This window comes from Branchiostoma belcheri, unplaced genomic scaffold (genome assembly GCF_001625305.1).
Source record: "Branchiostoma belcheri isolate BF01 breed outbred unplaced genomic scaffold, Haploidv18h27 scaffold109, whole genome shotgun sequence".
Lineage (NCBI taxonomy): Eukaryota > Metazoa > Chordata > Leptocardii > Amphioxiformes > Branchiostomatidae > Branchiostoma > Branchiostoma belcheri.
The window spans coordinates 499,121-526,540 of NW_017802480.1; the positions used below are offsets into that span (position 1 = coordinate 499,121).

The 27,420-nt window shown below is 43.0% G+C and overlaps 4 protein-coding genes across 4 annotated transcripts in view; 3 read left to right on the top strand and 1 right to left on the bottom strand.

Annotated features, from left to right (window-relative positions):
* LOC109481464 (neutral and basic amino acid transport protein rBAT-like) overlaps positions 1–4,782 on the bottom strand; it is a 9,246-nt gene extending 4,464 nt beyond the window's left edge. The window contains exons 1-6 of the mRNA XM_019784051.1: positions 4,401–4,782; positions 3,137–3,280; positions 2,415–2,549; positions 1,585–1,764; positions 1,034–1,200; positions 333–458 (exon numbers count right to left, since the gene is read on the bottom strand). Coding sequence (XP_019639610.1) covers positions 333–458; positions 1,034–1,200; positions 1,585–1,764; positions 2,415–2,549; positions 3,137–3,280; positions 4,401–4,644 — 996 coding nt within the window. The 5' untranslated portion in view covers positions 4,645–4,782. The remainder of the gene's footprint in view (positions 1–332; positions 459–1,033; positions 1,201–1,584; positions 1,765–2,414; positions 2,550–3,136; positions 3,281–4,400) is intronic.
* Positions 4,783–5,882: 1,100 nt separating this feature from the next.
* LOC109480974 (bone morphogenetic protein 1-like) lies at positions 5,883–9,284 on the top strand. The gene is made up of 7 exons (XM_019783443.1): positions 5,883–5,961; positions 6,212–6,348; positions 6,784–6,880; positions 7,297–7,480; positions 8,004–8,167; positions 8,651–8,824; positions 9,244–9,284. Exons 1-7 carry the CDS (start codon positions 5,913–5,915, stop codon positions 9,282–9,284), a joined length of 846 nt encoding a protein of 281 aa, XP_019639002.1. The 5' UTR covers positions 5,883–5,912.
* Positions 9,285–10,159: 875 nt separating this feature from the next.
* Positions 10,160–15,331, top strand: LOC109480983 (tolloid-like protein 1). The gene is made up of 7 exons (XM_019783455.1): positions 10,160–10,208; positions 11,229–11,371; positions 12,229–12,319; positions 12,745–12,928; positions 13,929–14,089; positions 14,605–14,778; positions 14,955–15,331. Exons 1-7 carry the CDS (start codon positions 10,160–10,162, stop codon positions 15,329–15,331), a joined length of 1,179 nt encoding a protein of 392 aa, XP_019639014.1.
* A 747-nt stretch (positions 15,332–16,078) lies between these two features.
* LOC109481271 (filamin-B-like) overlaps positions 16,079–27,420 on the top strand; it is a 65,433-nt gene continuing 54,091 nt past the window's right edge. Inside the window, exons 1-11 of the mRNA XM_019783809.1 lie at positions 16,079–16,179; positions 16,994–17,136; positions 17,612–17,702; positions 18,108–18,297; positions 19,471–19,631; positions 20,047–20,223; positions 22,120–22,256; positions 22,701–22,791; positions 23,772–23,961; positions 24,389–24,552; positions 25,010–25,186. Coding sequence (XP_019639368.1) covers positions 16,131–16,179; positions 16,994–17,136; positions 17,612–17,702; positions 18,108–18,297; positions 19,471–19,631; positions 20,047–20,223; positions 22,120–22,256; positions 22,701–22,791; positions 23,772–23,961; positions 24,389–24,552; positions 25,010–25,186 — 1,570 coding nt within the window. The 5' untranslated portion in view covers positions 16,079–16,130. The remainder of the gene's footprint in view (positions 16,180–16,993; positions 17,137–17,611; positions 17,703–18,107; positions 18,298–19,470; positions 19,632–20,046; positions 20,224–22,119; positions 22,257–22,700; positions 22,792–23,771; positions 23,962–24,388; positions 24,553–25,009; positions 25,187–27,420) is intronic.

The window sequence follows — 27,420 nt, forward strand, 5'->3', positions numbered from 1 at the left end:
CACACACACACACACACACACACACACACACACACACACACACACACACACACACACACACACACACACACACACACAAATAAAACATTAATACGGATAATCTTGTAAAGCAAAATGCTCTTTGGAGGGACAATGAATGAGTGTCGTATTATTATTCAGTGGCCGTGCACATTATAACATGTCGACACTGCAATTTCTGTACCTTAAATGTTACGGGAAACAACTTTGCTTCTTGTGCACAACTGTGGAAAGAACAACTTTGAAAATCCCTTCTTGTGCATAACGGTGGAAAGAAATTGTGAGTACTAGTATTATAGTAGTATATAACGTACTGTTAATTCCCGTTGTACGTCTGCGTTCGTCAGGTTCAGGTCCGGCTGTTCCACCAGGAACTGATGAAGGTAACACTTTCCTTTCGTGTCGTCCCGCTGCCACATGGAGTCTGTGAAGACCGACCGCTGGACGGGAGAGGGCAACACGTTAGAAAACCCGCCAGGTGTTCATTATAGAATTTGGTCTACCTTGTCTTTGCAATGATATCATTAAGTTATAAAAGCAGTAGTACTGATTTGTATGTCCAACACGCCCCACTCTCACTGTTGGCATCGATGACCATCGATATCCTTCCTCGAATTAGAGCGACATAGAATAGATCCAGGATGCAAATTCTGGGATCGGGGCTTCCCCCGGCCAAAGTCGCTGCGCCACTTAACACTAGAAATAGTCATTATTGTTATACTATGAGGTAAATACCGCTGGTTGGGATACAGAGGACTGCGTTATTCTTTGCTGAAAATTGGCTTTATATGGTCAATAGAAATGTCAATTGACACTGTGTCAATCTGCTCAATATGCTGAAAGGAGCCCTGAAGCACAGAGCTATGCCTTTCTACAACAGAAAAGAAACTCCCAGAGCTAGCTAAGGGAGCTTGCAAGCTTGCAAGACAGGGCTGGAGCAGGTGAATAAAGGCTGAATGTAGCTGCATGACGCCTCTACGACTGCAGATGCACAGTCGATAAGATGTTTTCTTACCCAGTTAGTTGGAGGAGGGTCGGGGATTCCGTCTCCGTTATTGTCGGCGTTACAGTCCTGCCAGACGTAGTAGTCCGTATATGGACCCTCTCCGTTCCGACTTTTGTTGAACCACTCGTGCTTGTCACTCGTGTGGTTCGGAACGAAATCCAGGATCAGCTTCATGCCTGGAAGAGTACAAGTACACTCTGAGTCAGTCGAAAAGGTTGTCACTTTTGGTACACATTTTTAAAACAAGCAATCATTCTCAACTCTACCATATTTACGTCTATCGAAGGAAAACATATTGTTTTTGTTTTGTTTCCTCTTCTTCTCCAAACCACTAAGGTCATTGACCTGAACCAAACGTCTGTCGCCATGGTTACTAGTGTTGGGTTACACCATGTTGCAATTTTATAACAGGAGGGATTTAAACTCCTTTCTGACCATATATATATATATATATGAATGTGTTTGAGTAGGAATATACAGAGCAGACCATATGCGAAGGAAAACATTATGCATTTACTTTGAAAAGGTTACCTTTCTAGTATTAAAACAAATGAGCTCACCTCGTTCGTGCATATCGTCCAGGAGGTTCTGGAAGTCCTCCAGGGTGCCGAAGGTCTCCCAGATGCCTGTGTAGTCCGACACGTCGTAGCCGAAATCCTTCATGGGAGACGGGAAGATCGGGCTCAGCCAGACCGTCTTCACTCCCAGGTCATCCAGGTAACCCAGTTTCTCCTGGATACCTGGACAGCAACGTTCATTGCATTCATTCACTACATTTATCCAGGTCAACATGTTCATGTTGTGTTAGGAATGTTTACAAGTTAACCTTGATGATCATTGTCATGTTAGTGTTTTAAAAACACTAATATGATCATCATACACTACAATAACAACAATATCGTCACATTTTACATACTATAGGCTCATCACTATCAATTATCGCTATACAGGAGTTTACATCGTTTTTAAACTACGTAACCAATATCCATTTACCTCACAGCATCGGTGATTGTGGGTATACATCCATTCCTTGACAAATGGTGGTTTAATTCAGTTGAACAATAGGTAAATCCAATCTTTGATGGAAGCAGATTAAAATTTTTCAAAAAAATCCCAAAGTGCTGGTTGTTTGCGAAACGTACGCTTACCTTTGATGTCTCCGATGTCATGGTAGTGATAACTTCATATACTAGTATATCATGTGCAGGTAAACATTGTGCATTTGCTTTGCAAATGTCATCTTGGTTATTTTGGATGCGTATCTTTGATGTCACCGATGTCATGGTAGTAATTATATAACTTCAAGGTTACCATATACTAGTATATCATGTGCAGGTAAGCATTGTGCATTAGCTTTGTAAATGTTATCTTGGTTATTTTGGATGCGTACCTTTGATGTCGCCGATGCCGTCTCCGTTCGAGTCCTTGAACGACCTTGGGTAGATCTGGTAGATGACTGTGTCCTGCCACCAGGGCAGGCAGCTGGGTGACGTCATGATGACGAACACCGTCCAGGCGATGAGACCTTGCATAATGTAATATTGTATAATTGATGTTAAAAGAGCCTTCTTAAAGAGCCTTCCCGCGTCGAGTGACGCATAGGGCGGCGCCCATCTCCGTTTTATAGCCCTGGGCCACACAAAGTAATCACTACAGCAGGGGGCTAGTCCACTGGTAGTGGTGTGTGTTTAACTCCCATAGTCTTTCTCAAATGCTGAGTGCTAAGCAGAGAAAGCAGTATGTACCATTCTTAAAGTCTTTGGTATGACTCGGCCGGGGATCGAACTCACGACCTACCGAATGCAAGGCGAGCACTCTACCCACTTGGCCATTGCACCGGTTATAATGGTGTTAAAGGTATATTTAACTCTTCAAAAACCTAGCAAATGAATATTTAGCCAACATTTTTGTATGTAATGCTGTTTAATGTTGATAAGACAAGTTTACTTGATAGTAATTGAAGTGAATGTATATAGTAGTTAATAATATGATGGGGTTTTTTATATTGTGTGTCATGAGCGGACTCCAGAAAGAGTAGTGCTGTGTTGTATATCACTAATTGGAGATTTCTTAAACAAACAAACAAACAAACAAACAAACAAACAAACAAACCGAGGCCGGCCACGATGAAGATGGTCAGGAAGAACCAGCGAAGCCCGACCCACAGCGGCTGCTCAGAGTACTGCAGCAGAACCTCCTTGGGCATCCCCGCGTAAGGCCCCGTGTTCATGGACATTGGGACTGCACTTTCGGGGTCTGAAACAAGCGAAGAAGACAACTCAGAGGTATTCATAACCATTGTTGTTGATGCATATGTAATACTTTTGTACTACTTAGCTATATAATGTATCGTTTCAATGTTTACTCCACGTTCTTTCTATCTCTTCTAGACCATATATGTTCACATGTGCACTTAGCCAATTTGGGTAGGAATATGCAATAAAGATTCATTCAGTTATATCATTTGAACTAACGGTAACTTTACGTAGAAAAATGTGTCAAGTAATGCTTAGTTTACAATTCCCAGCCCGGGGCCCGCCCGGGCAGTTTTCAGGCTCCGATAGGCGATTATGCGGTAAGATCCTGATCGGAGTCGCTGTCGACCTGCGATTCTGCCAGGTTGCAATCTTTAACCTGACACATATATGTGTACCTGGGTAATTTAGTGCCCCCGCCCTCTTATTCCCTAGCACGACAAAACACCAAGTGTTTGCACTGTGGTAAACCATTAACAGAAAACATGCGCAGTGCTGCTCCGACTTGTAGTGGCGTAGACCCCGCGGTTTTGTACCACACCCTTGTTTATTTTGCAGTTTCCCTCCCACAATTTCTTGTAGTTGTACGCAAAACACTACTATGTCACCGTGACTATGTTTCTATAATAAAGCCGGCTACCCAGCCAGAGTCTTAACTAAAGCATGCATGTTTTTTAATGACTACATAGTGAAATATTTTTGCAAATTGTTAATGTTAATGTTAGACATTTGTAATCTTCAAGCAGATGTTGGGTGAACAAATGTTATGCTTCTGACCAACTGCATTTTTGACAGTGCCCTCTCCCCCCCCCCTCTCTCTGACATTCATCTTGTCATATTTTGTCTCTATTTGCCTCACTCTTTCCGTAGATCTAAAAAGAAAGAGGTAGAATTATATGCTCGAGTAGACCCAAATTTACATCCACAATTTATTACACCAATACCTCATCTGCGATTTCAAACTTGGCAGGTCAAGCCGAGAACCCCTGGCTTTTCAGACAGAGCTCCCTTTCTCATTAATTCTGTCTCTCTATTTGTTCCTCAGAGGAAAGCAGAATCGTATGCTTGAGTAAGAGTAGAACTTCCTACGTCTACAGCATTAAATATCTCACGCTACTCACCCGCGATTTCGAACTTGGCAGGTCCAGCCGAGAACCCGTACCCGACTTCTGCCGTCTCCCCGTTGACCTTGCTGTCCTTGCGATCGTCTTCGTCAGTCAGAGCGGGGTTAGAGTTCCCCCACAGGAACCCGCCCCGGGGTGGCATGGCGTCCGAGCTGCGGATGTTCTGGTAGTCGCTCACCGCCGCATCGACGCGCGAGCCCCGGTCATCCTCGGACGGAACGTAGCCCGAATTCTGCGACATTTTGTACGCTGATCCTTACTGATAATGTCGACCAATTCTTACTGCTGGAGTCTGGCGTATACCGGTTCCGAAGAGGAAGAAACTGGGGTTTTGGTGAAAGATCTGAAGAGCGATGTTTTGCCAGTGTGGCCTGTACCCGCCCAACTTGCCGTGATGGCGCGCACTCGAGCCTGGGTATGTTTATCTCTAAGTGTGAACACAATGGGAGGGTCAATAAAAAAAGGGGTGGGACTGGCAATAACAGAGCAAAGTACACCTGCCTTACACCTGACGCAACGCCGTCAGATTTTCACCCAAATGACAGCATTTTTCAGTTCTATGTACATTTTACTAATGTCGATAATTGTCTGCGTTTTGTACACTTAAACATATAAAAAACCTAGTAAAATATTGTCGTTTTTCAGACCTATTTTGATGGGTTTATGTCGTTCTTATCGCTAATTGATCGGTGAAGTGGTAGGGTCCAGACAGGTAAACATTGGCAGGTATTGCCCACCTGTTGCAAAGACTCATGAGTGTTGCGTCAGTCGCACAGAGCGGGGTACTTGATAAATCTGCTATTCATTGCCTCTGTTTGCCGTAACGCAAATAATGTATGGGAGGAAGCTTACAGGCCTCCATTGTACGATCGGATCTTATTTCTTGACATAATAAGTTAGTTTAATGTACCTTATCGCATTGCCGTACGATATGAAAAGAGTACAACTACGAATAAAGGGAACAGTCGTCAAAGTTACTTGCAGTTTATACATATAGACGATGGAAGCATACTCTTGGGATGTTTATACGGCAGGCAACACCTATTTTTTTTCACTTGTCAAGAGCGGCACCAAGCGAATTGAAAGAGAATGGCACAAAAGTCCTGAGTGTGTGACAGTGGCTTTACCTAAGTAAGTGGCGTCAGCTGCTAAGGTCACTCTAGTTTCTCAGACCATGAGGCATAAGAAGATGCCTTATTGTTATGTGATACTGTTACATAAGAAGATGTCTTATTGTCAATTTTGTTATCAACGAAAACAACCTGACGTCATCAGAGGCCTGTGACAGAGTGACTATGAGTACAGGTGAATTAGACGATAGGAGATAATTTTACACTTAAGAAAAATGATGACACGGAAAGTAAACTTCCCCCAACCGGTATCTACACACACCTATCTGCTTGATATCTGTGAAAACAACATCCACAAGTCACTAGGTATCACCTCTTTATAAATAGGTCCAATTGGCAGCCGGTTAAACAGTTATTTACAACTCCCTGAACTGTCAAGATGATGTTCTTCGTTGTTGGTATCTTTTGCCTGGCGAGTATTGCCAATGGTAGGTATGAAATTTTTATATGTTGTCACATTGTCTTTCAGGGAGTCAAAAAGTCAACGTGATTTCTTGTTTTCTAAATCAGGATTTTTTTTCTTACATGACTTACTTTTCAACACTTTTCTTTGTAAAGGAGTGTTCATTCACTGCATTGAAGCTTGTTGAAAGATTTCGTTGCTTTAAGATTTTGTGCTTCAAGATATGCTTGAATATAGCATTTCGTGCGTTGATTTAACGGAAACTTACATTTCAGCCCAGCAGTGTGGCAGCGTTCTCCACGGGAACAACGGTACGCTGATTTCTCCCAACTACCCGAACGGCTATGGACCCAACCTGGACTGCATGTGGACCATCCCCGGCCACGGAGGGATGATCACACTGACGTTCAAGGTAAGACTTTTCTAGCCTAACCATACCAGGCCTTAGCCTCTACCAGGCTTAGGGTGGCGGCTGGAAAGAGTAGAAATTGGCCAAATAGATAAGATGCCAGGGAAGTTGGTCCATCAGAGAGTACAGTTTTCCGCACCTAAAATGTACTCTTTAGTATCTGTCTTTCTGACCGATTTCTACTCTCTCCAGTCGCTTCTCGAAGCCTGGTAGAGGCTAACCAGTCTTCCCTGAAGGAGGTGAGGATGGTAAAATTGGGTCTACCATTAGGGTTTCATTGCCTGCGAGGGCAAATGAGAGCCAACTCTCCAGGCCAATTGTTCTCCCTAGTTGGCCATCTAAGAATCATTTGAAGGCCCAGTTCATCATACTGTCAAATTTATACTGGCATTTTCTTATGATATATATTTGAGATGATAATTCGTCTGCTTTTTCCAGGACTTTGAGCTGCAGGAAGGTACCGATGGTTTCTTCGGCTTGTTTGGCAGCTGCGACTATGACTATGTGGAGGTGCTTGTTGGGGACAGGTCACACGGTGCGCTCTCACTTTTCTACCGCTAGTAGCCAGACAACCAAAATGCTGCGCCTCATAGTTGAAATTAAACATTTATGCAACTTAAAAGAATTTGACTCACTGGAATTTTCGACCAAGTTAACCAAAACAGCCACATGAGAGTTTGCATAGTACAACTTCCCCATTGATCTTCGAATGCTAAGAAACAGCCATACCCATCAGCTTGTCGGGGATGACTGTGTTGTCTTTCTAAATTTCGTTCTTTACTGGTTTGGCTGTTCAACACACAGCCAGGGCATCACAAGTAGCCTGTGGCTATTACAAAGTGCTAGCCTTGCTAAGAAAAGACAAGACAGGACAAAACAAGACATAACAACAATAAATCTCCACGTACATGACATGATAGCCTTTGTAAATTTTTTTTCCTCTGCCGTTAGGTACCTACTGTGGCACTAGACTCCCCGGTACTGTCTCTGCCAACCAGGACATCCATATCCGCTTCGTCTCCGATGCCACCATTAACGGCAAGGGCTTCAAGCTTCAGTTTACTGTCGACCACGGCGGCAACGATCCATGCGGAGAACGTCTGGACGACAACTTTGGCACTGTCACTTCACCCAAGTAAATACATGTTACGGATCTTCCCTTGAATAATTTCATCAGGTTGGAAGATACTTAGGGTATAGAATTTTCTTCTTACACAACCATTCGAGTTGCAGAACTCCAGTCAGAAGCTCTGAGGAAAGTGTCTGATAGACATCGAAACGTAAGCAGGTGAGAAACTGAATGGTTGTGTAAGAAGAAAATTCTATACCCTATGTTACGGATCTTCTTTCGCTTGAAGCGAATAGTATGTTCTTTCTTTAGTGAAGTGAATTTTACTCAGAGTAAGGAAGTTTCCTTAGTCAGAGTTAGAAGAAAGTCTTAGCCATGTTACGTACTAACACCGATAAGTTGCCGCGATAATGCAATGCAATGTCGATTTCAATCCAAACTTCACAAGTAGACCACCCAGGGGACGGGGCTGATAAAATCCAACTGTGCAGGTTTTACTGTATATGTTGTAGACGTCATCAGTCACGATGGCTAGATGGTTGAACTGTCCATATTTCAGACACGTAACCTTGATCTCTACGTTTTGCAGCTACCCACAGAACTACCCCAACAACCAGTACTGCACGTGGACCATCCCCCACACTCAGTACCCCGTCACGGTCAAGTTTATCGACTTCGAGCTGGAGGAGGGCGGCTTCTTCAGCAGCTGTTCTTATGATCATCTGGAGATCTTCGACGGCAGGACAAGCTTGGGTAACGACTCATCGTTTTAATGGATATCTTTCTGTGTCTGTTTCAGTATAGGTATATATTTCTGTATCTGTATCAGTATAGTCGGTATAACCGCTCACCATATTGGCAGAGACGCGGCGCAGAGGCAGCTAGCTATTAAAAAGAAACGTACAGCAACTTGTAATGTTTTTACCGCTATAGTACTGTCCTACAAACAAGTGGATTCATATGAAGTTACATACAATTATATGGAGAAACCAACATGTTGAGTTTAACGTACCGTTTACACCACTTGTTCTAAGGTCTCAAAACAGTCTTCGATGTATTTGCCTATTTGTATTCTGCAAGGATCTCCATGTGGAATACAAAAAAAAAGAATGTATGTAATTGCAATCATTTATAGGATAGGGTGTATTAAGTCCGTGTAAAGATGGATGTACACTTTGAGAAATCCTTGCTGTACGTTATCATGATTTGACGCTTCTGTACTTTGGTTTTTCTCAGGTAAGTTCTGCGGCACGGATGCCCCGGCCGTCCTCACCACAACCAACGGCGTCAGGATCAACTTCAAGTCCGACTCGAGCGTGGGCCAGCGCGGGTTCAAGTTTACGTACCGTGTGGCCGCTCCTGCCACCCAAGCCCCCACCAAGCCTACCAAACCTGCCACTGACAAACCAGGTAAAATACGGCAATATATATGTATAACGCCAACCATCAATATATAAGTATCAACTGCCAATCAATTACACTGATTACTTTTAGAAAAATGGTGTCATTGAGGCCTTCTCAACGTCTTGAACTTGTGCATACCTTGGAAAGTTTTGGTGCTGCGTTAGTAGCCTATACAGAACGGCTCATAGCTATGGGACTGTGTGAGTGAGTGAGTGAGTGAGTGAGTGAGTGAGTGAGTGAGTGAGTGAGTGAGTGAGTGAGTGAGTGAGTGAGTGAGTGTTCTTAACTTTACCGTTTTTAATGTTTTGACCCTATGTTGCTTTCTAAGTTGTTTTTTTAAATATACTTAATTGACAATTTCATACGTTTAAAAAAGATGATACATGTATCCCATACCAATCTTTACCTTCTGTGTCTTCGCTCAGACGGAAGTGGAGATGGCAGCGGCGACGACTTCTTGTTTTAGACTTCCGGTGACGTAAATCCTACCTTCGGGAACGAACTTGTAGCTCACCTTTACAAAGATGGAAATGGAAACGACATGTCTGTTTAAGAACAATATCTTCTATTGAGTATTGTTAAACAACAACTTTAACAAACTATAACACCCCAGCCTGTCAGGAATCTCCTCTACTCCATATTTTCTCTGAAAGCTGCCTTACATGTATTATCATTATGCTTCATTGTAGCCTGCCAACGCTTCATTCAGGTGTCTTGTCTGAAATATTTGCAATGCCAATAAAATAAAATTCAGTAGCAAATCATTGTCCCTTGTCATTGTTGTTCTGTATTACATGTAGTACCTCACGTGTACTTTGGCGGACATTTTTTAGTGATAAAGAGCATCTTCTCCATTCAACAACGTTTAAAGAAAATTCATAATGAATGAAAACAAAGACTGCTAAGAAAAGAACATACTACGCTTGTGTATCTGGATGCTTCTAACAAGAAGGTTAAAAACGAATGAGAGAGCATATAATTACTGACTTTTGGTATTGCCTATACTTAACCCAATGAATATTCAAGAAGAGTCATGATCATCATCATTATTATTATATAACATTTCCGGACTCGACAAGCTACATAGCAAAGCTAAACGCACCGACTGCTGTTGCTGTTTCTCAATAGATTTGCTGATTATTCGACTATTTTTGCTGATCTAGTTGTAACGCCGGTGAGTTAGATACACAGTGATGCTTCCGCCAGATTCTATTTCTGACGCCTTGCGTCAACAAATACCTTACGGAAAGATGATTCCCTTGGTAGCCAGGCCATGGTTCGGACATAAATATCACAATGTGAAAATAAGTTTACCGCAGTGTGCGCTGACGTCCTGACAACATGTGGTTCGTTCTTCTCGGAGTTGTGTGCTTTGCGGCCATCGCTAGTGGTGAGTTCCACGTACATTTCACTCCATCGAAACGTGATAATTTTAATCATAAACATATGACGTTAATGATTCCAATGTACTTTACTAAAGACCGCCACTTTAAAGAAGTAGAATAAAGAGATCTACTTAAACAGAATCAGCAATCTATGAGATATACACACTAAAGATATTCATGGTTTGTCTGATGTGATGTTTTTTTGGTACCCAGTAGAATTTTGAGTGTTGACGTATAGATTATTGAAGAATTCAGATTTATATTTAAGGAGAAAGCTGGATTTAGATGTAAGCAAAAAGAATGGTTAAAGTTTTGCAAGGTAAGGGTCTTAATCTTGTAGGTATCTAGTATGCAAACGTGGGAATCTTGCCAGCTGTGTAGTAGGTCAGGCTGCCCGAACATTTTCAAGGCTGCATACTATACCATTAGCCCTGGTTTTTAACTTCTCTGATCTAAAAGACCACGTTTCTACTAAAATCACAAACTCCACTCATTATGCAGAATCTGGGTCAAGTCATTATCCACAACCTTAAAAGAAGAAGTCGAACCTCATAATAGCAAGCGTGGTAATAGAATCATAAGTATGAATCCAGACAGTAGTTCCTGTTTCTTATTATGTTTACCGAAGGAAAACATATTGTTTTTGCTCTGTTTCTTCTTCTTCTTCCATTTCAAACACTGACCTCTGACCTGGCCAATGACCTGATTTGTTGACCTCTCACACCATGTTAAGTGGTGTTGGGTTACATAATGTTGCAATTTTATAGTAGGAGGGATTTATACTCCTGTCTGACCATATATGTGAATGTATTTGAGTAAGAATTAGCAGAGCAGACTACTAGTATATTCGAAGGTAAACATTATGCATTTGCGTGGCTGTACTGTATCTTTGACTCTACGTAGAAGCAATTAACCTTCGTTCATGATTTTGCTTTATTTTATATTATCTGTTATCGGAACTAGCTGTCCTATTCCATAATCATTAGAATCCCAGATACAATGCTTCTATCCTATGTGCTACGTAGGCGAACAGCCCCAATGCGGGGGGAACCTTGCAGGGCACGCCGGTGACGTGTACTCCCCGAACTTCCCGAACGAGTACGATGCGAACCTGGACTGTATGTGGACCATCCCGGCACGCGGAGGTAGCGTTACTGTAGAGTTTAAGGTGAGAAAACAGGAACAGGTTATTTCAAGTTACTAGAAAATTATTTTAAAGGTGACAAGTTTGAAGGGTAAAGATACTGACCTCCAAATTTTCGATGACTATCAGTCCATCTTGTTCACGGAGTGGCCTAGTGAACAAGATGGACTGATAGTCATCGAAAATTTGGAGGTCAGTATCTTTACCCTTCAAACTTGTCACTGTTGAAAGAATCTTCTAGTAACTGTATCTATTCGTGACAAATGAATCTCTTCAACGAGGTTATTTCAAGTCTTTTACTAGCCTGTACCAGCGTAAACTGTAGTCACAAACGGGCACGTAGAAAGGAAGAATGACATGGTGGCTCTGCGGACTGTATGTGTACCATCCCGGCACGCGGGGCAGCGTGACTGTAGAGTTTAAGAGTTTAAGAGTTTAACGTCTTATTCAAACTTTCCACTCAGGGTCTGGTCACATACGACTTGTGATCGCAAAATGAGGACACAAAACCTTATAGTCTAGTCTAAAATAGAATATTTAAGGTGGAAAGTTGTGTTTATTGTGCTGCATTGGTGTAAGGGTAATGTATATCTATGTAAACTATTAATGTATATTAATAATAAATATTATGTAAGGGTAAAAAAAGTAAAGGTAGTCCCATTTTTAGGCCAGAGGAGCAGTGGGTTCTTAGTCCACTATCTCAAAACAAGGGCTCGGCATTGGGAGGTGGAGCCAATCCCTCACCTTCAAACTCATTTTGCTACCCCAACCAAAGTCTATTTTACACATGATCAAGGACACAATGTCTTGCCAGTAATCGAATCCGTCATCTCTCGATCTTGCGAGAAAAATTAATGATGTTGGACTTTTTTGGCCCATAGAACTTCACCATCGAGCCTCCAGAGATCTTCCTGTTCTACTCTCGCTGCAACTTAGACTATGTGGAGATCATCGTAGGAGACAGGTCCAGAGGTGGGTAATCAATCAATCAATCAATCAACCAATCAATCATTGATAACCAATGCTATACACATATGTAATCACTGTCAAGGTGAAGGTGAACTTCATTCCAATAGGAATTTCTCTGGGGATCAGCCTCATATAGTCCGGCACAGCCTTGATGCTGTATGACGATTGATTTCTGCTCTATATTTTGATACGCTAAATCCAGCCATTATAGCTTTAGCACAGTTTCTTGGTCCCTTCCGTACCAAAACACCCATACCAAAAGACCTTTGACAGAGAAGCGACAAAGAGAGCCTGCTAAAAAAGATAGAAATCCTGGCATCCAGGATAACTTTTTGAATGTTTGCCAACAAGACTTTTTCCGGGGAAGCGACCAAGAAAGTCTACTAAGTTGGATACAGGGTAATATTCTTAACGTTTGCTCAACACAGGCCGTTTCTGTGGCACGGAAATGCCCCCTGCTATCACCGCTGCTGATGACACCCACATCAGGTTCGTGACGGACCAGCTGGTGAGCGGGCCCGGCTTCCAATTCTCCTACCTGGTGCAGCACGGTCTGGCTGGGCCCTGCGGGGAGCATCTGGACGACAGCTATGGTCAGGTTACTTCACCGGGGTAAGCTTCTGGTCCAGCTTTCGTTTCAGTCACTAACTGTTGAAAGGTAGAACCAAAACCACTAGACGGATGGCCTGACAATCCTTGGCGACCAAGGAAGACCCAGATCGAAGGAAAGTTGACTACCTTATGTCGAGGATATAAGTACGTATCACAGGGAGCACAAGAGCAATAGCTGACATGTCAACCAAAATGTGGATCCTAATTAAGGCAATGTTGATTTGATTATATGGATGACATCCTCTGGGAACCCCAAAATTGATGCGCGCGTGCGAATAAAAAAAAAGTTTTGCAAAAAAAAGTTGCTTTCACTATGAAATCTACGTGGTCATGAAGGTTGAACAAATGGCACAGAATATGTTATGGCGAATAATCTACTCTTCTAATCCATTTCTTTACATTTTTGTCTTTTTTCCTTTGATTTTGGCATTCTACGACATTTGTATCGTTTCTAAATGTTTTCCTTGCAACTTATGGTACATTTTTGCTCATTTAGCAACTGTTTTGCACGATTTACAGTATGGTTGAAAACTTTTTTTTTTGGAAACGGCCGAAAATTCATGCGCGCGCGGATGTCATCCATATAATCAAATCAACATGGCCTAAGTCAAAGTCAAGAAGGTGCTAGCTGTTGGATAGTTCCTCCTGAACACGCGTGAAAACTCATTAAGGAGGGTAGGCAGGGGTGTAACTGATAGATGGTCAAGCATAGGCAACTGACAAAATGGTTTGCGTAGCTTACAAATGTTGTCCTTTGTAAACGAAGATTCCCACAACTTTTAAATGTCCACAGCTACCCCGCTCAGGTTAACGCTAGTGTCAATGGAAAAATCATCTAAGAGAACACCAAAAAGTTGCCACATTGGCCAGGTTGCCCTAAAATAGAGGTGGTTATAAGTACAGGTTTGACTGTATATCAATAGCCATGTGGTGCATATGTAGAGGTGGTCATTGGTACAGTTTTAACTGTATAATTTTCAGACATCTAACACTTTTGCAGCTACCCACAGAACTACCCCAACAACCAGTACTGCACGTGGACCATCCCCCACACTCAGTACCCCGTCACGGTCAAGTTCATCGACTTCGAGCTAGAGGAAGGTGGCTACTATAGCAGCTGTTATGACCACCTGGAGATCTTTGACGGCAGGACAAGCTTGGGTACGATTGCTCACATGATCTCACATCTATTAGTCTAATTATTTTACAATTGGGGCACCACAGAAGATCTGACAACCAGTTTTCTCCACTGTTCTCGGTTTTCTGTTCATTTTCTGATGCTATCTTCCCATTTTGCCTGTTGCTTCTTCTTTTTTAGGCCCTGTCCTGTACCTTGGATGACAGTTTTGGATAATACCGAAGACAGCGACACTTGGTCATACCACTTTTCATCCCCATGTGCTACCCATACTGCCCTGTGCCTCCCAGAATGCAATGGGATTGTAAAACAATTTGAAACGTTTGAAAATGTAACATGAAAGTTCATCTGTACGTGTTAGTATAATACATTATGACAAAAAGGCTAAACTTTACGTCCAACACTCAGTAAATTTTCAGCTTTATTCAAGGAATGGACCCGACGGTCTACCACAGCTTCCGGGAGGTGACGTCGGAAACACGTGATTGCCTGACGTTGTCATGATGATTTGATGTTTCTTTGCGTTGATGATCCTCAGGTAAGTACTGCGGCACGGACGTTCCGGCGGTCCTCACCACAACCAACGATGTCAGGATCAACTTCAAGTCCGACTCCAGCGTGGGCCAGCGCGGGTTCAAGTTTGAGTACCGTGTGGCCGCTCCTGCCACCCTGGCCCCCTCTGAGCCAACCAAACCAGCCACCGACAAGCCAGGTAAACATACGTATAATGTTAGCCATCATACTTACGCCGGTTACATTAGCAAAATGATGTCTTGACCTTCTAAAGAAGGTCTTGAACAATACCTCGGTCAAAAGTTTGCAATAAACATATCATTTTGTATGAATTCATTAGGTTAAAGAAATTTTCGTGTTTTCCTCTGTCTACAGGTTGCACAACTGACTACGTGAACTTTACCGGACATTGCTACAAGAGCTTTACGGATTTAAAAACACGCGATGAGGCTAGACAGGCTTGTGCGGCTGACGGTGGAGTTTTAGCCATGCCGAAGGACAGTGCAACCAACGATTTTCTCGCCAGTCTATCACCGGTGACGGGAGGTCGCTGGCTCGGGTTGACTGACGCCGACGGAGACGGCCAGTGGGTGTTTGAAGATGGCCAAATCCTGACGTCATCCGACTACTCCAACTGGCAACCCAACGACCAGCCCAACGGTTCCGGCTGTGTCGGGTTTTGGTCGACTCAGTCTGTATGGGACCCAAGAGGTTGCGACTATTTGAGGGGATTCATCTGTCAGATAATTTGAAAGTATGCATCTCGACCACCACTAGGCATTTCCATCTAAGGACCACCCCTCCATTGTTCAACAACAGTCAAACTTTGACGACCCAACAAGTTAAAGATCTCTACTCCATACATGTTCTGACAGCTGCCTAACATAAGTTATGTTTCATGCCATTATAGCCTGCGAGATCTTCAATCAGTCATCTTAAACTTGTCTGAAATATTTCCAAAGCAAATTAAATAAAAGGCAGTAGCAAAATTTATTTAATCTTTGTGCCTCGTCACTATTGTGCTGTATCACTTTTAGTTCTAGTACATCACGTGTGCTTTGGCAGCCTTTTACATTCTTACTGGCAAAAGAGAATAGCAATAAAAAATTGAGAAATTCTACATTACACACACAGTCCACATATACATTTGTGTGTACATGCACTCTTATGTCAATCAGAATTATATAGTTCAGATATTAATATTTCAAAATTGCCTTTAAGCAACTCCTCTGTTCAACAACGTTTAAAGAAAATCCATACGAGTAACCATTCCAGACTCGAAATGCTAACAAGAAAAGCTAGATGCTACCATAGAGGATTATTACTGTTGCTCAATAGATTTGCTGATTAATCGACTATTTTTGCTGATCTAGTTGTAACGCCGGTGAGTTAGATACACACTGATGCTTCCGCCAGGTTCTATTTCTGACGCCTTACGTCAACGAATACCTTGCGGAAAGATAATTCCCCTGGTAGCCAGGCCATGGGTCGGACATAAATATCACAATGTGAAAATGAATTTACCGCAGTGTACGCTGACGTCCTGACAACATGTGGTTCGTTCTTCTTGGAGTTGTGTGCTTTGCGGCCATCGCTAGTGGTAAGTTCTACGTTTCACTCTATTATACGAGATAGCAAGGACATTATACAGAATCTGATATAATGTCCTTGGAGATAGTATACATTTATTCCAAAACATAAGGCGTTAACTCTAAAAATTCCACCGCGTACATATTACAGTACTAAAGACGAGAAGTAAATTTAAAGAGATCTACTTAAGCAGCATCAGCTATCTATGAGATACACACACTAAAGATATTTGAATTTCATGTTTTGTCTAATGCGGTGGTCTTGGGGTACCCCACAGAATTATAAGAGTTGGTTTTAAAGTTAATGAAGAGATCAGATGATTTAAGGAGAAAGCTGGAATAAGATGTAGGCAATGGTTATAGTTTTGCAAGGGTCTTAATCGTGGGAAACTTGCCAGATGCGTAGTGCTTAGATCAGCCTGCCCGAACATATTTATATTCCCTTATTGTTTTACCTTACTTCCCTTGACACTGTACAAGCAATTAGCCTTCGGGCCTAAAGATTAAAGATATATTATCTGTAATTGGAACCATCATATTCCATAATCATTAATCCCAGATACCTTTCTTATGCATCTATCCTTTGTTCACTTTGCATTTGGTAGGTCGTGAGTTCGATCCACGACCGAGTCATACCAAATACTTTTAAAATGGTACATACTGCTTTCTCTACTTAGCACTCAGAACTTGAAAAAGTGGACTAGCCCCTGCTGTAGCGATTGCAAAAATGTGTGGCCCAAGGGCAACGGAGATGAGCGCCACCATATGCGACCATGCTAATGGTTGCACGAAGGTGTTTGACTAACTATCCTTCGTGCATCTTAGGCGAACAGCCACAGTGTGGGGGAAACCTTGTTGGGCACGCCGGTGACGTGTACTCCCCGAACTTCCCGAACGAGTACGATGCGAACCTGGACTGTATGTGGACCATCCCGGCCCGAGGTGGCAGTGTGACTGTAGAGTTTAAGGTGAGAAAACAGGAACAGGTTATTTCACCCCCTCATAGGTCTTTTACTAGCCTGTACTAGCGAAAACTGTATTCATAAACGGGCACGTAGAAAGGACGAATGACATGGTGGCTTTGTGGACTGCATGTGTGACTGTAGAGTTTAAGGTGAGAATCACCATGCTCCCTTTCTACAAATCCCCGTCACACATTCAGACCCTTCCCCCCGAATACCAGCCTAGCACAGTTGACTGAGGGTCGGGATCAGTCTGACCAGATTTAGATCACACCTGCCTTTCCATATAAATCAAATGAGATTTGAGTTAAATTTGAATAAAATGTGACACCCTACATCCTGGTGTGAGTGGATCAAACCTTAAAAGCCTGGTCTAACGCAGCTTGTTCTTACTGTACAGAACTGATGTGTCACACCTAAAGGCAGTGTATCGGTTATGCGGAAAAAAATAAATGATGTTGAACGTTTCTTTGGCCCTTAGAACTTCACCATTGAGCCTCCAGAGAGTTTCCTGTTCTACGCCCGCTGCAACTTCGACTATGTGGAGATCATCGTAGGAGACAGGTCCAGGGGTGGGTAATCAATCATTTAATCAATCAATCAATCAATAACCAATGCTATACACACATATGCAATCAGTCAAAGTGAAGGTAAGCTTCCTTCCAATATGAATATCTCTGGGCATCAGCCTGATATAGCCCGGCACAGCCTTCTGTATGACGATTAATTTCTGCTCTATATTTTGATACGCTGGATCCATCCTTTATTGTTTTGGCACAGATTCTCTGTCGCTTCCTTACCAAACAGACCTTTGAGATCCTTTGAGTGGGAAGCGACGAAGAGAGCCTGCTAAAGCTAGAAATCCTGGCATCCAGGATAACATTTTGAATGTTTGCCAACAAGACCTTTTTCAGGTAAGCCACAATAAAGGTCTAAAAAAGTTTAAAAGGATAACATTTGTAATGTCTGCCCAACAGGCCGTTTCTGTGGCACGGACATGCCCCCTGCTATCACTGCTGCTGACGACATCCACATCAGGTTCGTGACGGACCAGCTGGTGAGCGGGCCCGGCTTCCACTTCTCCTACCTGGTCCAGCACGGTCTGGTTAACGGTGGGCCTTGCGGGGAGCATCTGGACGGCAGCTATGGCCAGGTCACCTCACCAGGGTAAGACACTACACTTCGCTAAAAATCAGTCACTAAAAATTGAAATGGTTTCACTTCACCTACATGGTCCAACACGGCCTGGCTAACGGTGGGCCATGCGGGGAGCACCTGGACGGTAGCTACGGTCAGGTTACTTCTCCGGGGTAAGTTTCCGTTACAGTCACTAGATATTGAATTTGTACCACTTCTTCTACCTGTTCCAACACGGGCTGGCTTGCGGAGAGCATCTGGACGACGGCTATGGCCGGGTCACTTCGGGTAAGCCTCTGTTTCAGTCACTAAATATTGATTCAGAAGGCCTATTCTCCTACCTGGTCCAGCACGGTCTAGCTAACGGTGGCCCATGTGGAGAACATCTGGACGGCAGCTATGGCCAGGTCACTTCACCGGGGTAAGTTTCCGTTACAGTCACTAGATATTGAAATGGTACCACTTCTCCTACCTGGTCCAACACGGGCTAGTTAACGGTGGGCCTTGTGGGGAGCATCTGCACGACGGCTATGGCCAGGTCACTTCACCGGGGTAAGCTAATATTTCAGTCACTAAATAGTGATTTAGAAATGGTACCACTTCTCCTACCTGGTCCAACTTGGCTGGTTAACGGCGGGCCTTGTAGAGAACATCTGGACGGCAGCTATGGCCAAGTCACTTCACCGGGGTAAGACCCTGCTCCATCTTTCATTTCAGTCTTTAGATATTGAAATGGCCATGGTACATCAGCTTACCTGGTCCAACACGGGCTGGCTAACGGTGGGCCATGCGGGGAGCATCTGGACGGCGGCTACGGTCAGGTTACATGTACTTCACCGGGGTAAGCTTCTGGTCCAGAGTTCATTGCAATCAATAACTGTTGAAAGAGGTGGACCTAAAACCACTTGGAGATAAACTGTGACGGATGACCTTGGTATTATGGTGATTAGTAAAAATGGTGGCCAAGGACGTACTTAAATGGAAGGAAAAGCCATGGCCTTATGTCTCACAAAGGATCGATCAAGAGGATGGGTGGGGGGTGGAAGGGGGGGGGCAGAATGAGTTGTAGCTTACGTAGCTGACTTAATAGTTTACGTACAGGTAGCTGACGAAATGTTGTCCTTTTAGGCTACTGTAATTCTGCACCTCCATAGTCTTTAATAGTATAAACTTAAGATTTTTACTATTCTGAAATGTACACAGCTACCCGGAAGGCTATCCCAGTAACCTGGACTGTACCTGGACCATCCACGGCGGCGGCTACCCCATCACCGTGACGTTCACCGACTTTGTGCTGGAGAACGGCGGGTACTACTCCGGCTGCTACGACTATGTCGAGATCTACGATGGTCGGGACCTAATCGGTGAGGAAAGAATCTGTCATTTGTCGATTTTCTGTGTTATCACTTATGGTAGCAGGGTGGTCTTGAGGTCTGTAGGGTTGTAGACTCAGAATCTGAAGGTTCTGGGTTCGAATCCGTATCAGTCCTCAATGCTATGGAAAGACATGCGCTGTACGACCCTCGTACAATAGATCGCAAACTGAGAGCCTAGTTCAGCTGTTTTCTTGCTGTCCTTCTCGTGATCCTTCTCAGCGGCTGGCTCTACCATAGCCTGCTTGAAATTGTACAGCATCAAAGTCTTACGACGACCTACGACGATTGTAACCAGGTCATTAAATAGAAATGAGTACTAGCTTGGGCCAGAGACGCCCTCTCGCATGTAGTTACTATCCATTTCGACGGTATGCCACATATGTATCTCCCACTTCCATTCTAGGCACGCACTGTGGGACCGACGTCCCTCCTTCTCTCACCACCACCAAAGACGTCAGGATTAAGATGGTCTCAGACAGCAGTCTGCAGATGTCAGGATTCATGTTCCACTACCGCGTAGAAGTAACACCAGGCGTTACCACCGAGAAACCAGAGCCGGAGAAAACTACCATGAAACCAGGTTTGTTTCTCGAATATGAAGGCACTCATTGTGACATTAGAACGACGTTTGAAATCACTGGTTCTTTGGTTCTTCCTTTACTGTGTAATCGCGATAGATGTGAGCGCATTCAAGAAGCTTCCAAGTTCCATCCTAACTTTGTAACGTTTACAGAGAAAAATTAAACTATTATCTTGTAAACATCATAGAACCTGCACATGACAGAAAAAAAGTGTTGTCACTGTCTCCAATACAAAGTAAACCGAACCAGCTATTAAAGTTTTACACTTTAGCATTAAAATTACATAATGATCATCAGCCATATTGTTCTTGATTCCCATTCAAAACCTTGCTATCATTGTATTTTTTCACTCAGAGGGAAGCGGAGAGGGCAGTGGCGGGTTCATTTTCTAAGACTAGTCCCTGTCTATTGGTCAATCAACCGGATGTGACTTCACAAAGACCGGACGTGTTATGACATCAATAACTTAGTCAATGAAATACACATTACTACGGACGATATTGTAACAAGGACTGCGTTGAGTTTTTACTTCACACGAGTGTTTACTTTATACAGATACCTTGAGCAAAATTAAATGCCGTTGAATACCAGTTTGTCTTTGTCTATTTCTTCTAGTGATAGTTGCTGAGAAGGCAATCCGACATACACACTGCATTCAAAACAGTTTCTCTAGCTATTAGAAGTATATTGTTAAGGACTCGGTCTCCGCTCGGAACCTTCATATCGCCAGTTTAAAACACACAATCAAGAGTAAAGTTTAACATTAACTTGACCGCGCGGCCGTGACATTGTGGTTTTACCAATAATGGCCAATAGCTTTCTTTTGCCCGCAAGGTGCTACCAGGTTATCAATATCTGTATAACCCGTATAACCACCCTTCGGCAAACACACCAGCTTCGCAGCTGGTTACATCACACCTAACATTTGCATAACTAACACGTTAGCATTGTTTATATCTATCTAGTGAAGATACACCTACTATAGTTGCTATCAACGAGTTCTACTTTACTGCAGAAAATTTAAAAAAACTGCATCTAAAAAGTTACGGCTTGTAACTTGTAAATTTCTTGTTTCTAGGAGTGTTAAACGAATTTGTCTTTATACATTTTTCAACCGGCCTTTTTCACCTCACATGGTACGTACATACGTCAACCATGGACGGTAGCACTTTGTAGACACATCAAATGTAATTTTAAAACGGTATGTAAGCCAACTGATGTAACAGTTCAGCTAAACCGCGATAGTTAGATACATAAAAATGTTTCCGCCGGATTGTTGAAGGACGTCATCAACGCACCTGTTTGAACAAATACTTGTGATATAATTATCGTAATAGCCAAACAGGGGACCGATATAAGTATCGCAGTAAGTCCTTGCGTCCTCACAAATAGAAGCTGAGATCCTGACAAGATGCTGTTCGTGATCGGAGTCCTGTGCCTAGCGGCCTTTGCAAACGGTATGTTGAAGCTATTATCTAATTTGTTTCCATTTTTTCAAACTTTAGTACGTCTAACATTGATCCATATGCAGGGAATAGACACTTGGTTCTTTTTTGTTGTTGTTCACTGTGCACAACGTTAACACGATGCCATTATGTCGTATCAAGACAGCCAGTCAAGGTCTTGAATGTCATACAGTAAGAAGCCACTAGTCAGAATTCAGGAACAAATTTTTTTTCTGGTATCAAACTTGCTAACCGTAGATCTTTTTTACTATTGCTTGATGTAAATCTATGTTCTGGACGAACATATAATTCAAAATGGCTTCACGCTAGCCTGACTTGGCTCCGTAGCGATGACAAACAAGTTGAACATTCTATGCTATTAACAGAAACGTGATGTATGGCAGCTATGTGGCGGATACTTGCTTCATACTTCACTCATCTTTCTTCCAGGCCAACAATGTGGAGGGAACCTTGTTCAGCCCAGCGGTGATGTGTTCTCCCCGAACTACCCGGGCGAGTACGGCGCGAACCTGGACTGTATGTGGACCATCCCCGCACGCGGGGGCAGTGTTACAGTAGAGTTTAAGGTGAGAAAACAGTCTATTCCACTCCCACATATGTCTTTGATGGCCCGTATTCTAGCACAAAAAGTAAGCACAAACGGACACGTAGAAGGACGAGATGCACTGAATTCTTTCAAACGTTGAAACTTTTGAGACTCCAATTTGTCATCCGGATCCATTATATATATTTCTGCCCAATCGTACGAGCCATGACTTCTTAGAAAGGCCTAGTGGACACTAGCTTAGCAAAGGTCATGGTTAAAAACTGACTTGTAGAAAAGACTGAATTCTATGAGTGACATATTGTGTCTTTGACGATGTACAAGTTTAGGGCTCGGTTGAGAAATTCACTTTACACTTTACCTGCCTAAAGCTGGCACATGGTGCGTTACGCCCAGGTGCGGTTAGCGGTTATGCGAACAAATAGATAGATAACCCACTGATGTTGGACATGTCTCTCGTCTACAGGAATTTGCCATTGAGGATCCGGAATCGTTCCTCTTCTTCAGCCAGTGCAACTTTGACTATGTCGAGGTCCTCGTTGGCGACAGGTCCCGGGGTGAGTATGTTACGTACATTAAACCGTGAATGGTATCATTAGAGCCTATTTTTCTTAAGTACAATGTAAAAGAGACGATTTCCTACAACAGGACGAGTGTCAGACTAATCGGGACTTCAACTGCAACAGGGGATGGCACTATTGTGGAACGGAAACACCGCTAACTATCACCACAAGGAATCACACAAAATGGTGTCAGAGAAGTGGGATAGAACTGCAGCATTGAGACGACACTTCTAGTAACTTCGGAATGAAATGCTATCAGTTGTCCTTGATATGGTGTATCAATATTTTGAATGCTGACCAACACGGTACTATTGTGGAGTGGACATGCCCCTGTTTTGAATACAGGGAACCACAAAAATGGTGTCAGAAGTGGGATACAACAACACAACACTTCTAATAACTTTGGAATGGGATGTTATAAATTGTGGTTGATATTGTGTGCCTATATTTCAATACATGTATTACTGTTACTATTGTGGAACGGACATCCCCCCTGCCATCATTACAATGAATCGCACAAAATGGTGTCAGGAGTATTACACAACTGCAGCATCGAGACCAACCTTCAACTTCTAGTATAACTTCAGAATTTAAGGTTGCTAGTTGTTCTTGTGGTGTGTATTTTGATGTTAACCGACAGGTTACAATTGTAGAGCGGATACGCCCCCTGCTATTACCACAAGGAACCACACAAAATGGTGGCAGAAGTGGGATACAACTGCAGCATCTAGACGAAACTTCTGAATAAAGGTTTCCAGTTTAGCCTCTACCGGGCTTCGGGAGGCGGCTGAAAAGAGTAGAAATCCTCCTTGGGAGCGGCAAACTGTTCTCTCCAACAGAACAGCTGGAGAAAACAGCCGGCATGCTTATCTCTCCATTTAGCCGATTTCTACTCTTTCCAGCCGCCTCCTGAAGCCTGGTAGATGCTATTGCCAGTTGTCCTTATATTGTGTGTATTGAATATTGACCAACAGGCTACTATTGTGGAACCGACATGCCCCCTGCCATCACCGATACCCAGGATATCCACATCAGGTTCGTGACTGACCAGGCCGTGAGCGGACCCGGCTTCCAGTTCTCCTACTCCGTCCAGCACGGTCTGGCTGGCGGCGGCCCTTGCGGAGAGCACCTGCACGGCAGCTACGGCGTGGTCACTTCTCAGGGGTAAGCTGCTCTGTTACCACTTCGACCTCGGACTTTAAACCTGTAGAATCCAGTAAGTTCGTAAGTAAGAAAGTGAATGGTGAAACTGTTGTGTTACGACTAAGGGAGGTTGTACACATGCCTTCAGTATCACAGTTACTATTCAACCAAGAATTGAATTATCCTAGACTGGAACTCGTTGCAACGAAGTACAGTAGAGGCACCTTCACTGGAACAGCTTTAAGCAACGCTTACAGTTAAATATGCAAAGGTTAGATGTGACAGGTATGTCATGCTGTGTAATATAACCAGCTGCCACCTCTTCGGCTGCAGATACAGAGGCTGGTGTGTTACACCGAAGGGTGGTTATACTGGCTGTACAGATATACAATACACAATACCGCTACATCTATAGCCTTATGCTTACTCTGTGAATGTTTTCCTACAGCTTCCCTGACGGCTATGCGAGCGACTCTGACTGCACCTGGACCATCCACGGCAGCGGACACCCCATCACGGTCACCTTCACAGACTTCGCTCTGGAAGATGGCGGCTTCTTCTCCGGATGTCCCTATGACTTCGTCGAGATCTATGACGGACGTACAAAGATTGGTGAGTCGACAATATGATATTCACTCATTCATTGAACATTTACAGGGAAATTTATGTAAGATACTGGCAACAAGATCGCATAAGACTTTTCTATACCACAAGAATTGCTGGCACCTCTAGAATGGCGGTCATAGCTTTGGGTTTTAAAAGAAAACAGAATTGTCAGATTATCTGTGACAATTGAACTAAAAGAAATGCAACAACCATAAAGATCCACGTGTATGGAGTCTAACATATGCTGCATTTGTGGTATAGAGCCTTTTTACGTGATGATGTCATAGGGGATCAGATTGCACTCAAATTTAAATCAAATTTAATTCGATTTCTACAGAAAGATAGGCGTGGTCAAAATCTGGTCGGACTGCTCCCGAAGTTCAGCCAACCTCGTTGGTGGTAGAGAAAGGGTTCTGAATGTGTGACAGCGCCATAATTTACTAGACGCTCTTCCTGTTCCCAGGCACGTACTGTGGATCCGACATGCCGCCCCGTCTGTACACCACCAACGAAGTCAGGATCAAGTTCCAGTCTGACGGCAGCGTGGAGGAGCAGGGCTTCAGGTTCGAGTACCAGATAGACATGCCGCCTACCCCGCCGCCTGCTACACAGAAACCAGTGGAGACCACAACCAAACCAGGTCTGTTTCTTAAAATATTGTGTACACATTCAAACCATGTCTTTAATTCAGTGCCCTTTAGCGCTGCCATGTACTAAAGAAATGTTTGTTTAGTAAGTAGAATTTTAAGATTTAGAATGCTAAAATTAGAAGATTTATGGTTTTATTGTTAGCAAACGCACATTTGTACACAATTTTTCTGATCCATGCTTAGCCCAGTTTGGCGAATTTGCAAACTTTGTCTTCATGATCATTTCGCAGACGGGAGTGGAGAAGGCAGTGGAGAGTTGCCAGAGCAGGACAGCTTCCTGTTCTAGACGGAGAAACAGCAGAGAAACTTTGAAGCAACAATAGAGAACATTTGAAGCAGTTGGATGAAACAAATAAATATTTTATTTGGTTAGCCCTAATAAAGGCTACTTTGGCCATTTTATTGCAAGTAAGGTTTTTGAAATGAAGGCTGCGTCGAGTGTTCACTTATTCAGCCATCTTGTATACAATGATTAGCCAAGAAAGAAATTAAATGCATTTGGCAAACATCACATATTCGCGTCAATCTGTTTCTGAAAAACGTTACTAAAACAAATGGAGACGTTCCAAAAGACGGATGTAGAATACTCTCTGCGTACTTATGGAGGCAAGCATGCATACATGAAAAGATATACCTTTAACATAATACACACTAGAGATGAATATAAGACTTTGCCATATTTCTTACCAGAGTACTCTAGTGACATCAGAGGTTAAAAAAGTTTACCTTATGTCAACGGCCGCGACAAATAGCCTAGGATAGTTACTATGGCAACGATGACGTCAAAGGAAGGACGGTATCGTGTGTCCTAGAAGGGACTTCCCCACAGATGGCAAAATTCTCACGCATCAAGGAGGTTCTGTCCCACCTTAATTCTTGCACGTACTGAAGGGAGCTCCGATGGTTCAAAATAAGATGTTCATACTACCAACGGCCTTCAGCACATTTACAAAATAAAGGTCTTCTTCTATATTCCCTACGTTGAGGATTTCCCACTTCAATAAGGGTCTGCATGCCTTTTTTGTGAGGCGTACATAGGGAGCCATACCTTAATTCACTGTTAATCGTAGCCCATACCCTCTATTAAATTCGACGTTAAGCGTTGTCAGTAAACTATTCGTGAATCGTGATAGGTTGCTATAATTCTAGTGAACATTTTTGTTATTCAGAAACGTTCGTTGATAAATTCTTACTGTAAACGTTGTAACTGCGTTCTGTTCTGGTCACCTAACGACGCACAGCAAAAGTGCAACCACTTTCCTTCTGAACATAAGTTGGCGTCCTGGTAACAGTTCTGTCGTAAATCGCTAGGTGAATACAGAACACATGTATACACGGACACCATAAATGGCGCGTATGATTGTTAGGCGCTTAACAGATTGCAGAAACTACTACGGTAACCATATTTTACCTTAACTTCTGAAAATGGACATGAAACAAAAAAAAACATTATCAAAGGAAGGAACATGATTTGATTCTAAATTATATTTTGCAGCAGTCGTTATCAAATGTGAAAATCGTTCATTTCTTGTCCTCCTAGATTACCTTAAAAGTGGTAGGGCATTCTGCCCTGCCTAAATGTTCCGTCCTGCTGGACGATTTTGTTTTGTACAGGAAAGCCAGCGGGTCGTATCGCCGGTTAGTCTTACTCAGCGGCTTGAACAAACCGTGGGTAAGTGTTTGTGTCTAGAAAAACAAAACCCCATCATTTCCAAACACAGGGCTTAAAAACACACAGAAAAGAGACTCACAGGGCACAGTATGATCTTGTGTGGTTTAGCCTTTGGCCTATTTCAGAAGTATATCAGTATGTTATTACTGCAACATAGATTCAATGAATAAATAAAGGAATAAGAAAATGATTAAGAACGCGACAATACAATTTCCAAATCCATCAAAACTGTATATCTAAGACAAAAGTTATTAATTGGCTTATTTTTACCTTAAAGTTTGTTAATTCATTACTCAAATCGGCCTCCTAGCGGCTTTTGATTGAAGTCATGAGGGAATAGGTCAGGGTCAGACATAACAAGATACAAGTTGCACGGTTGAAATCTCCAAGCAGATTCATTCTGGGCAGGGACAATCAAAAGGCAGCCAAGATAGACTCCCCTTCCCCTGAGAATCTGCTTGTAGATTAACACGATTGAAGTCCTATAAGAAATGTTCTTTAGCCCCTGCCTTTTTCCGGTGACTAAGACTTAAGCTTTGATGTGTAAGTTGA